The following is a 13388-nucleotide window of genomic DNA, read 5'->3' as shown; positions in this document are numbered from 1 at the left end:
CAATTGTTGGAACCCCCTGCTCCTTGGGATAACACTGGAGGGTTATGTGGTTCTACCACGTTTGCTCCTCTACTAGTCCCTCTTGCCACCTTATCATAAGTTTCATCCTGGAGTTCCTACAAGTCTATGTAGTCCTCTTGGATTTCTTTTAATTTGCACAAAGCTTTTTGGCATGGCTTCATACATGCGGACAAAAAGAGGGACTGTCTTTCTAAGACTATTGTTGAAACCTAAGAGCGCATAGTCTTCAGGGACCTTTCCGATCTCAGCACAGAGTTTTCTCCATCGTGTCACCAGGGAACGAAGCGACTCGTTCGGTCCTCTAGATATTTGAAACAGCGCATCAACTTCTGGTCGGATTCGACTGTTATGAATATATGTTTCTAAAAACAGCTCGGATAGATGAGCAAACGACTTGACTGAGCCTTTGGGTAGATTATTATACCATAATAGGGCTTCATCTCTTAGACTAGTCGGGAAAAATTTACACAACACCACATCGTAGTGGTCCCATTGGGTCAGTGTTATACGATAAGTCCTAAGGTGCTCAATTTCATCTCTTGTTCCTGTGAACGGGGGTGTGAACACCGGTATGGAGCACTTCCTTGGGAATGGCAATCTTAATAGATTTTAGGATAAGGGAGATTGTACTGCTTCTTGCATGACCATTACCAACTTCTTGTTCTCCTGCTTCCATGTAGCTTCTCTATACATTGCCTCGAGTCGGTTGACTCGGGATTGGATTTCGTCCTCATCTCGCCTGGTTTTGGCCTTCTTTCTTCTTCCCAGAGCTCTCTCGGGCGAGAAAGATGGTTCATGGGGGCGATTCCTTGATCGCCCTGAGTCATCGTCCGATTGTTCAACGTATGACACAATCTTAGAGCAAGTTGACCTCGAGTTCTCCCCTCACTTTGGGTTTGTGGATGTGAGATTCTCGGTCTCGTAGTAAATATTTACTTCGTCGATTTGGTTCTTGTTTCGTTTGTGTTTGGGATCAACATCTGATGACCCTTAGGATAGGCTACCCTCGTGGTCAGGCACACCTCTACTTCCCTTAGGAAATCGATCCGTTGTTTCCTCGTTCGAGGTGTCAGGGATGTTAATTCGTTCGTCGTCTTGCAGATGCTCGAAAGGGTTTTCCTCCTCCGGGACTTGTTCAATGGTGGTGAGTGGTACCTTCTTTGTTACATTGCGTTTTCGCCTGCGGTTTCTCCGTTCCAGTTTTCTATTACGCCTTTCTAAGTTCATCATTCTCTTATCCTGTGCCTCTTGGGTTTTCAGGATGGCTGCAATAGCAGCATTAGCGTCGGCGAGGTCTGAAGGGTTGTCCTTTTTGACTTCATCATTAGTTGCTTGTCTCAGCAAGCAGCTCAACCCTCCTGGCTGAGTAAGACGAATATCGTCACGCTTCTCGAAGGGGTTTCCCTCGCCTTCGGAGCTAGAATTATCAGTTAGTCCTTCCCGATATTGGTCATCGGGTTGTCCCTCGCCTGGGATTAGAGGCTCGCCTGGATCCATATCGTCGAGTTCTTTTGTTTGGGCTACAACATTTTCTCCTTGGCTCGCACGAGTAGATCGCCGTGTTACCATTACCTTCCCTGAAATATATGCAATAATACTTAATTTGTCTTTTCTTTTAGAAAAGTGGGACCATATATTTGCAGGTCACATGCAATTACTAAGTCATAGTTCAGACTGGACAGTTTAGTACAGGAAGAATTTGCAGTAGATTTTGGAGACATGTTAAAATGTCAAAACATCCCTGTTTGCATGAGGTGTTGATGATGGAGAAAAGGTATTTTTCCAGTCTCCTGTTTTCAAGGAAATATCTCCTTCAACACGCCATACCCCTATCGGGAAAGAATCTAATTATGAGGACTGAGTACGTTTTCCCATTCTGGGAAATATATCTCATCATCTTTTAACTTATGATTTCAAACAAAATTTTGAGTTTGATGACTGATTATATACTCATTAATTCCTCCCCTTGAGACTATAGTGAGTTTGATGAAGAACATCATGAAAAGTTTGTCTTTTTCAACTCTCATAAGGTGATTTCTTCCTTATGTAGCTTACTGACTAGCATATCTTCCCAGCTCTTTCATGGAGGAGATCGTTTGAGTACCGAAGTGTTTAAAACTTCATATTTACTCTGATCTACAACTCCCCTGAGCTACTTGAGGAAGACTCTAAAAATCTTGAAAATAACAAGAAATCTTAAATAAAAATAGTGAAAAAACGTAGATCTATTGATCTTGAGGTTCTTCTAGACTTCTTAGATCATGAAGATCATTTTTGAGTCCGATCTCTACTCATTCATATCAACAAAAATCTACTTTGTAGTGTGAAAACACTTCTCTTACAGAGATTATGAAAACAATATAGAGTTGTTGATAGGGAGGTAGATTACATCTTCATACCTCCCTGTTTCTAGCGCCAAAATGTAGCTGCATATTTTCTGACTACTACACCTTAGTAAGATTAAAGACTAAAAATTACTTAAACATACAAGATTCATCATGAACAAGATGTAAATAGCATGAAATGTAAAGATTGACACAAGCATATAACGTGGTTCGGCCATGAAGACCTACGTCCACGGAGAAGAAAATGTTTTCTTATTGATTATAAGGTCTTACCCTTGAAAGTGTTACAGATCTCTTCTAGATTTCTCACTTTCTCTCTATCTAAATCTCTCTCAGGAATTCTCTGCAAAAAAAACCATCTAAGATTACATAAGTTGTTCATCTCCTGGTACATGGATTGGCATTTATAGACAGAATAAACTCGTGGTCGCTTGATCGTCCGAGTTGGGTGAGTTTTCATCCTTCGTCCTGGCTCCCTCGGACTCGCTCTATACCGTCCCTCGTGATGGCATACTTGGTTCTCCCTCCGAGTTGTCTTGCTCTCCCTTGGATCGTGCTGCCCTTCTGTGGAGAACCTCGTGCTCCATCGCCTCTGGGTCGTAGTATAGATCGTCCGAGTCTTCTGTCACGATGCCCAACTACCCAAGTCCTGTTCTTATCCTTCATTAAATGCGGTCTTTCTTTTTAGACTTGACCGTCTGAGCAGACTAGACCTTTACACACACACGTCATTCATGTGGCGTTTGTGCAGGTTCCTCGACTAAGACAAATCCTTGTCTCAACGGATGATTCGGTGTTCCAACCTCATCATATATATTCACACCTTGGGATGTTGACACGTGGTCGTCGGGTATTTTACCCACACATTATTAACTCTTCAGGTTTTTCTTGTGCATAAATATGACAAGCCTTAATACTCCCGTGAGTAAAAAGCCTCATGACATTTATGTATTTTGACCCAATTATGCTCCCTAATGGAGGGTGTCGTCCTTATATTCCCCCTGGTTGCCCCTTCAAGGAAGCTTACCTCTACCAGGTTAAGCTTGGCTCCTCCCATCCGGTAATACAACAACTTTTTTATTTCGCAGCGTCTTATCCCTCCACCGATAAGGTTTATGGTTACGAGACCGCACCCTAAGTGGGGTATCTTCGGACCGAGTGCATCGTAGTCATGACTTGTCAAGAGTGGCAAGGTACGCCCCAGGCACTCTTGACTCAACCGTGTACCTCGGCGCCCTGATCGAGTTTCTGCACTCCTTAGGAAATATCTTATTACCCCAATCTTTCGATTTAGGTGTCTTTCCTGGATGAGCATTTTCGTTTTTCTCACCCCAAATCTCTATGGCTCAAGTTCCAGGTTCGATGTAGCTTTCCCTTAAGGCATGCTTACTAGGTTTTCCACGATTATGACGTGCGATAGGTCTTATCTTTTGCCTCTTGCATATATGCGAACTAGATTGCACGCCACATTCGGATACCTAGCCTCCCTAATTAGAGTTTTTATTTCTATTGCCTTTCTATTAAGGTCTTACTATAAGGACTTACATTTGTCTCCCTTTTTATTTTTTTATTTTTTTTATTTTTTTTGTGAAACTTCATTTCATAAAAATAGAATTTTTCATTCGCATTTTTATTCATGAGTTATATAACTCTAGTACATAGAATCCTTAACAATTTTTCATGCCTGAAGCAAAACATTCATATTACTCGTTTACTTCTGACATCTTTTGTATTTCTTTAAGTTCGCTGATGCTTCTCAGAACATTATTTCGCATGATATCTTTAATCTCCTCTATGCGAGAATCATCGCACACGTTACTTTTTTCCTGAGAACACAATTTCTGCCTCTCCATTCCTTCTTCTTTGTACATGTAATCCTCCTAGCTCGCTTGATATTATTATTCGCAGAAGATTCTGCTTCAGTACCCTTCTTGTCTGTCTTCCCAGATTTAGACACTAAATCCACCATTAATCTTTCACCTCTTTGACTATCCTTAGCATGTTGTTTCCAATTTCATCGTTTGTATTCCCGCTCTTCACACTTGTTGATATCAATTTCTTGAGAATTTCTACCTTCACTCGTATCTCCTCTTATTATGCCAAGACCTTGAGGTAAAGGAAACTTTATGTATTGGTGAAATGTCGAAGCTACACCCAAGATACTATGCAGCCATGGTCTCCCAATCAGAGCATTATAAGGTGACTCAACATCAACAACACAAAATACAATTTCTGTTGGCAGACTTCGTATAGGAATTCGCATTGTCACTTCTCCTTTTGGCTTGTTCGCAGCGCCATTGAAGCCATAAATTTTATAAGTTGAAGGAATTAATTCATCATCTCTTCCTCCCATAGTCTCGTATGTATGATAAAAAAGAATATCAACAGAACTACCAGGATCTAAGAGTATTCTATTTATAGCCCAAGTATTCGCTTCATCTTCTTCCTCGTCATCATCATCTTTTTTTGGTTTCAGATTAATTCCTAACTTCACCACTAATGGAAACTCGTGTGGTTCTCCTACTCCTGGTGTTTCTTCCGCACTGAACGAAATGGTCTGTTTTTTCCAATCCTTTAATGGTGATATCTTCGCAAGGTTGAATATTTCTCTTCCATCATTATATCTCGCGTGCACACGACTTAAGATGTTGTCATGAAAATCTTCTATATTTTTGAAAGAATGTATAATCGAATTGCAATATAGGTTCTTTTCCTTCACACCTACTTCAATTAAAAATTTATTTTTTCCTTTCTCCGTACCATATGTATTTCCTCCTGGTGGTGGTGGTGGTGGTAAATTCAGTGGCTGTTGTACTAAGAAGTGGTCCAGCTTTCCTTGCTCAATCATTCTCAGTATGATTTTCCTCACATTTCTCCAATTACTTGTTGTGTGACCATGAAAGCGATGATAAACACAAAATTATTTGCTCCTTCTTCCCAGTGGCGGCTCATCTCCTACATTATGTGGTTCAGGAATTTCTTCCATTAGTATAACAGCTTCCCAGATTTTGTCTGCTGTAGTATTTAACTTTGGAAAGCTTATTTGTTCCCAAACCACCTTTCCAGTCCCTTGTCTTCTATTATAATACGGTTGTTGACCTCCCTAACCTTCTGGAGGGTTGTCCATTCTTTGAATCTTATTATTTCCTCCTCGAATTTGGGATTGTCTTTCTTTGTGTTCTCTTTCGAGTTCCACTTGATCTGCACTACCCATGGCTACCATCTTTTGTTCCACCTCTGTAATTTTCTTTCCTTCATTTCCCTGCGATGTACTCGCAACAACATTTGTCATCCTTGGAAGAAACTTTCGTTCCCATTGTTCGCATTAGGCATCACAACTGGTAAGATTCCATTTCTCTCTTACCAGGCATCACAGCATTTGTCATCCTTGGAAGAAACTTTCGTTCCTCAAGCGCTATATACTCCTCTTGAAATTCACGCAACTCCGACATTGTTATGGTGTCTTTTATCCTGAAAATATGTGTATATAATAAATCCGTAGGAAAAAGAGCATTGATGAAGGCTAGTATGAGATATTGTTCATCTACTCGTCTTGCCATTTCACTACACATGGTTCTCCAACGTGTCATCGACCCTTATACGAAGTCCAAATGTTGTCTCAATTCCTGGCCGCGTCATATTATTGTTGATATATTGTCCTAAGAAGACGTTCTGTAGATGACGGAATGATCTAATAGTTCCTACTGGCAATCCTTCAAACCACTGCAAGTCTTCTCCTGTCAAGCTCGCAGGAAAATATTTACACATCACCGCATCATTTTCTTCCCATTGCAATAGAGATCGGCTATAAGCTTTTATGTGTTGTACTACACACGTACTACCATCAAATATACTAGTGAATGCAGGTAAATTGTATTTTGGTGGTATTATTTAAATTTGAATTTGTATTGAAAAAGGTGTTTTTCCAGCTTCTTCTACTGGTTCCACTAACTGTATCCTTCCACCATTTCTTCGCGTAGTCATCATTTCTCTCAATTCTGCCATTTCTCTGAGAATTTCTTCGCTCCTAGTTTGGTCTAAATCCTGTCGCATAAGTATTTTTAATCTTGCTTGACTTAATCTGTTCTCATGATTATTCTGACGTATGGCCTCTTCAATCTCTCTTTCTTCAGCTTCTTCTTCTATGCCTTTCTCTTTCAGATCTCGCACGTTCACGAACAACATTGTTTCTCTCTTCCTCTTGTTCGCGTGCATATTGATCCCTCAATATTTCTCTAACATTTAATAAAATTCTCCCTTGTTCCGGATCATCTTCTTCGTCATTATCTGATTCATGGTGAGTACGATGACGTTCGGCTGCATCTTGAAATTTGTTGTTCCTTTGACCTTCTGGTCGGCTCACGCGGTTGTTCGTATCGATCATATACTGTGTGTCTTTCGTCGCGTTGATCTTGTAGATTATCATCTACTTGTAATTTCTCATCAATACTACCCAATGGTTGCTCTCGCCTAGCATCTCTTCGATTAGATCGACTCTGTCTTGATGAACTTCTGCTTGTTCTTGACCTTGATCGCGTAGAGATTCTTGATCTTTGTTCTTACAATTTGAGATTCTCTTCTCTTAAGTCATCATTCTGACGTATCAAATTCGCACAATCTTCATCCTCTCTTCGTCGTTCTGCAATCAATCTTTGTCTAAGTTCTTCAAGTGTCTTATTTTCTTAGTTTCCTTCAATCCTTCATGCATCTTCAATTCTCTGTGTCTCTTGTTCGGTAGAATTCGTATGTGTAGTATGAATACTCACTCTATCGTAATCAGTATCATTATTCTTCTCTTGTGTATGCTGAAGTCCAGTCGGGACATTATTTCTTTGATTTTCTCTTTCTCCTTCCTCTAGTTGTTCAGGAATTTCACCTTTTCTTCGTTCGGCAACTCTTTTACTTCTTCTGACTGCTGTCGCTTGCTCAACAGTAAATCTGATTCTTACCATTTCCACTTTCTTGTATTAACAAAGGAAAAGCTATTTTGAAATGAATTGAAAAGATGCGATGATGAAAACCTTAAATGTTTAAAGAAAAGTGCTAGGTCTTTAATTCTGGAAACTTGATTTCTAAAAGGATTCACCAACAGGATATATCACTCCAAGATGTTTCTAGCGCCAAAATGTAGTTGCAGGAAATCCTACAACCACATCCATTCAAGATTAGGTAACACTCTAAGAAATCATGGTGAAAATCATTTGTTATTCATCAAGATCTTAAGGTTGAATACAAGATAATACAGACTTTTCTTGCTTTCCAAATAAACTTTCTCTCTCCTAATTTCTTATATAACACTCACTCCAGTGATCCCTCATTACACGGTTACTTTCCCTTTATATAGGGTGATACATAGTGGATGACAGCTAATAGATCCCCTATTTTCGGAATCACTGTGCGTTACAATCGCTCATATACATTCGCTCAACTTCGCATACATTACACTTTTGCACAGATCATCACACTTTACTTGTGACTATGCTGACATCATAGAATACGTCATCCTAGAATACGTCATCCTATTTTTACAATGTGCGGTGACCTTTACTTCGCACAGATATGGAATATGCGATATTTCACTCCTACATAGACACTACTTGCTTTTGGAGCCCTTATGCCAGAGGAACTGTCAAAGAAGAGCACATGTATTATTGCTACTGGTGTTTGTTCTTTTGTTTTCTTCAAAATTCATAACTATTTGTATGTATCTTCAGATTTTTTCCGAATCCTATCCTTTCTATTCGATCTGTTTATTTTTCTGTTGACAATTTGTGCAGAACTGCCTGGAGTGCGCTGGGTCCTCCCTGATTCTTACGAGTATTTTAATAAAAAAAGTTATAGAGGTGCATGTTTCTTCATCCTTATATGTTTTATCTGCTTCATTTCGTTGGTTGTGTTTCCAATTCTTTTTGATCAAGGATTTCCCAAATGCATGTTTCTACAATACATGATTTCGGACTATAAAAGAAGCATACAAATCCTGTTTGTATTTTGTCTTGAATTCTTAAGCATTATTTACTTTCTCATACTCTGAATAGTAAACCGATCCCACCAAACATCAAATTCTAGTTCTAGGTTAGATGTGACTTAGTTTTTTATGTTTTCTTTTATGACTATTCTGCAGGGGAGCCTTTCATCAATGGAAAAGTTGTTCCTTACGATCCAAAATACCATGAGGAATACATTTGTTATCAAGAGAGAGCGCGTACGCAAAGGCAGAGAGACAAAGAAGAATTCAGGTCTTCCACTAATTGCAATGTTCACAATCTTGGTTAAAACATACTGTGGGTACAAAATATAGACTCTCCACGTGTCAAACACAAAAGGAAGAACTATGACTAGGAAATCTCACTTAAAGATCTCAGTCAGGGACTTGTCAATTCAAATGTCAGAATTACCTCGTCACCGATAAATCCCACGAAGTATCGTACAGAAGCGAGGATACTTACACGAAGAATCTAAGTTACAAAAGACCAAGCTAGAGTACCAAACAAGATACCAACGAAGAAACCGAATGGGAGAAGTACGGTAACTTGGTTAAAAAGATAGATTGCGAAGTAAATATATTGGGGAACAAGAAAAGAGACAAGTGTCCCGACAAACCCATGTGAAGATAGCGAAAAAAGGGGAAAAACTTTATGGAAAATTGCCTGGGAGAAGTATAAAGCGCTCCCGAGAATACTTGGCGAAGTAAAATGAGTTGTACCCCATTAGGGTTGATTAGCCTATAAATAGAGGTCCTTGGGCAAGGCATGAGGGATCGGATTTTGGAGAGAGAAAAGAGCTTAGTATAGTGAATGTGATTAGGGTTTCCTTGTGTTCAAGAATTTTTATTTTATCTCCTTAGAATGTATCAATAAATATTTCCTAAGTTTAAATTACTGATAATGTCTTAGATCTTGATTACTTTCCTTTTGGGTGTACTACTGGATTTCCAGTAGTTACATTTTGGCGTCCAGAAACAGGGAAATTAGATTGGGTATTTATCCTCATCCAAGGAGTGGAGAGAAGCTGAAGTTGTAGGAGTAAGAGATTTCAGCAATACACCCCTTTTAAGGTTAGGGTTTAGAGGATAATCGATATTAAAACTAGGATAAGTAGATGACTAGAACACCAGATCGAGCGGCACACATGATAGCGACGAGGAGAAGCAAGCGATTGGAGGCCAAAAGAGGAGAAAGAATAGAAAGAGGAGGAACATCGGCTACAGGAGAAAGGCAAGGCGTGAACCAGCAGCGGACTGAGGAGGCCAACGAAGATAACTTCAGAGAGGGTTCTGTACACACTTCTGACACGGACACCATTGCAGGAGAAGTGATGACTCATGAGGAAATGGAGGATAATATCGGTGAAGAATACATGACGTTGGAACAACTAAGGGAGACACTTCGCCTTGAAAGGGAATGATATAGGGATCTAGCGGAGCAGCATGCCCGATTGACGAGACAAAACGCCAGACTGATGCTGCAAAATCGCCAACTGAACGAGGAAGCTGCATCTGACTTCACGGATTCAGAGGTGGAAATGATATCATCAGGAGAAGAAGAGTTACGACGAATGACACATACCCGCGAGGACGACGGAGGAGAACGAAGAAGGAGACGACAAAGAGAAAACAGCGAAGAAAGAGAACTGAGAGGGGCATTCGAAATATCAAGTTGGGAAGATCAAAGGCGAAGGTATGAAGAAGAGCGGAGATATGAGGAGAATGAGAGGAGGCAAGGAGATGAAAGACATCGCGAATTCGACCGAAGGAATGAGGAAGAAAGGAGACGTGGTGAAGAAAGGCTCAGCGTGATGAGAGGTGGCCGTCGGGAAGAAAACGGAGGGAACATGAACCAGGAAGTCCTGGATGAGCTGCGAGATATGAGGACGTTGATAAATAATTCGCGAAGAGGCGGCAGGTGCAACTGGAAAAGGCAACAGAAGAGGCCGATAAATCTCCGTTTACCTATGAGATAATGTACTCTGACATCCCAAAGAAATGTGTACTTCCAACGCTTCCGAGCATATTTAGCAGATCTGAAAGTGCTGTGCAGCACTTGAAACAATACACTCTTTCGTTGATGCAACGGGGATGAAATGATGCGGTACTTTGTCGATATTTCCCCGCGACCTTGGTCGGGGAAGCATTGGCCTGGTTTGACGGGGTACCAGGAAGATCAATTTCGTCGTTCAAAGATTTACAGAGAATATTCCTGACCACTTACATCACTAACGACATGCTGAGGACCGGGATCGAGACTCTATTCAACCCAAAGAGGAGACCTACGGAAATCCTGCGAGGATTGATAACAAGGTGGAGGACCGTATGAGCGAGCTTACATGGAGAGTTGACGAGAAGAATTTCATCCTAGCTTTCATGAACGCGTTGATCCCAACTGATCTGTTGTACACTCAAATATTCATTATTCGCAACTCTTTGACAATGGATGAGTTAAGAGAGTATCAAGAGGAGTACATAGCATTAGAAGAAAAACAGAGACAAGTCAGCGAAGCAGCACTAATTCCAGCGAAGGAAGGGATTTCGAGGCTATTACCAAGGGCAGTGCATGTCGTGGAAAATGATCCAAAATATGAAAATGGAGAGCCGTCAACTCCAATCCCGGCAAAGTTAGTAGCCGTATCAAGTGGAGATCAAGAGTGGATCGATCAACAAATATATGAGGAGTCAAGGCGAAGGAATTATGAGCCACAAAGTTACAACACGGGGTATCAACAAAGAAACAACCAAGGGCCCAGATTTGGAGAGCGAGGACCAAATGCAACAACCTTTGAAGAAATAAATCTCCCTAGGCTTAACACAACTGTGGAAAAGGTATGGGAGGCAATATTATTAACAGAGGAGATCCCACCACCACCTAATTTGGGAAGAGAGACACCTACGGGGACAAGGATTCATGAGTTCTGCAGATATCATCGCTTTCACGGGCATCATACAAATGATTGTCGAAACATTTGACGAATTATACTTCGTCTAATAGAGCAAGGAAAACTCGCGCATTTCCTAGAAAATTATATACCTCCACCACCTCGTGACAGTCAGCAGGTATACCGAATTGAAATATATCGAGGAGCACAAAGGCCGAATTGTAATACGATAATACATGCAGCGAAGAGCATCCAAAATTTCCATGACAACATACTCAAGAGAGTACATAAGAGGGACTTCGAAGGAAACGAAAAACTTCAACATCAATACGAAGGAACCGTTGGAGGAATCGTAGAAAAGAGAAATAACATTGTCAGCAAAGGATGCACCTGAAAGAGGAAATTCGCACACAAACCCTTTGGTTATAACCCTGAATTTTGGGAAATACTCAAGATGGGAAGAAGATCAAGCCGAGAAGGCAAAAATCTGGGCGATTGACAGAATCTTGGTGTGTACGGGGAGCTCGGTTGACATACTCTTTTATCATACATTTCTAATTATGGGATATAAGGACTCGGATCTCGTGCCATCTACGTACAACATATATGGATTTAACGGGGTTGCGTCTAAACCAAAGGGATATCTAGTTGTAAATATTTTTTATGGCGAGCTGGAAAAGAAAGTCACAGTCTGCGTGATATACATAGACTCACCTTACAATGCTCTTATAGAAATACCATGGATACACGGGATAAAAAGAATCACAACTATATATCATCAGGCCATACGGTTTCCTATGCCAAGTGCAATTGGTGAAATAAGGGGAGATATTAAGGGCGCACAAGATTGTATTAAAAAGGATGTCCATAACTGTGAGGAGAAATTAAGGAAGAAAATAGAACACAAAAAGAAGGCATGTGAAGAAAGAAGAGCAGAGCGGTTGATGGTATTCACAATAGGGATAAGTGAAGAGCTAGTCGCAACGCAAAAAGACGTATAAGAGACGGAGAAAACAACGACGGAAGGCGAGAAGAACCGCGAGATGACTCCAGAAAAAGGAAGCCAAGCTGAAATAAAGCAAAGCGGAAAGGCGAAAAAGGGAAAAAACGGCTGAAGAAAGCGAGGTAACAAAAATTGAGAAAGAAACCCCTGCCATCAAGGAAAAACGAACCCCGCGAGGAGGAGCAAAAACAAACACTAATAAGCGCAAGAAAGTGTCGATAGAAGAAGCTGAGGAGAGCGTAAAACTACATGATTCTCTAGATGAGTAAGGAAAGGCTTGCGAAGAAGAAGATATGAAACGATTAAAGAAAGAACTCTATGAAGAAAGACGAAAGAAAAAAGATTTGGTGTGGGAGCGTATAAAGTTGGAAAGGAAAAACGAGAAACTTGAAATTAAGAACAATCATCTAAAAAGGAAACAAGCGGAAGGTAATGCACAAAGAGGAAAATATGCTCCATAAAGGGTATTAGCAATTGAAGGACGTCGCGAATACCAGCGAGAAAACAAGGGACGAGGAGAACAAAATGAATGGGAAGACCTAAAAAGAGCCATAGAGAATAGCATGAGGGGATTTAGAGAAAGAGAGTATGTAATGAAACAATCGACGATGGACGGTGGGAAAATGAGCAATATCCCAGTGACAAAAAAGGCAACCGGATTATAACCAGAAATGATGAACAAATGTGCAAAAAACGAACCATGCAATCCAGAAATAGGGCACTGTTCTCGTTAAAGCGAAGGGAAAATGAAAGTTTGCGAAGTGTAGTGGTGAGATGGGACACAATTTGTAGAGAACTAAAAGGAAGGATCTCAGAGGAAGATTTAGTGCGCTCGTTCATCTATGCGATGTCAATTAAACAACCATTATTCGCGACTTTGTTCAAGATCAGGAACGAAGTAAAGATGAAGGAGTTAAAAACATATCAATCTGAGTATATTCGCATGGAAGAAGAACACTGATAATCAAGGAAGGATTGCATGAATAATATGAATGTACTTACTTTAATCCATTAAGTGATAATGTATCGAATTTTCAAAAGGATAGTAATGAAATTTTGATGAATCGTATCATAAATATGAATTTTTATACTTACAAGATAACCAAAGAAAATAAGACCTCGCATTAGGAGGCAGATAAGATTCACGA

The 13388-nt window shown here is 40.3% G+C and overlaps 1 protein-coding gene across 1 annotated transcript; it reads left to right on the top strand.

Annotated features, from left to right (window-relative positions):
• Nucleotides 1–9827: 9827 nt before the first annotated feature.
• Nucleotides 9828–10328, top strand: LOC113280154 (uncharacterized protein KIAA1211 homolog). The gene has a single exon (XM_026528812.1). The coding sequence runs from the start codon at nt 9828–9830 to the stop codon at nt 10326–10328; it is 501 nt and encodes a 166-aa protein (XP_026384597.1).
• Nucleotides 10329–13388: the final 3060 nt, after the last annotated feature.

The sequence above is a fragment of the Papaver somniferum genome, chromosome 5 (assembly GCF_003573695.1).
Source record: "Papaver somniferum cultivar HN1 chromosome 5, ASM357369v1, whole genome shotgun sequence".
NCBI lineage: Eukaryota > Viridiplantae > Streptophyta > Magnoliopsida > Ranunculales > Papaveraceae > Papaver > Papaver somniferum.
Note: the sequence above shows the minus strand (reverse complement) of the source record. Positions and strands in the feature narration are given on the sequence as shown.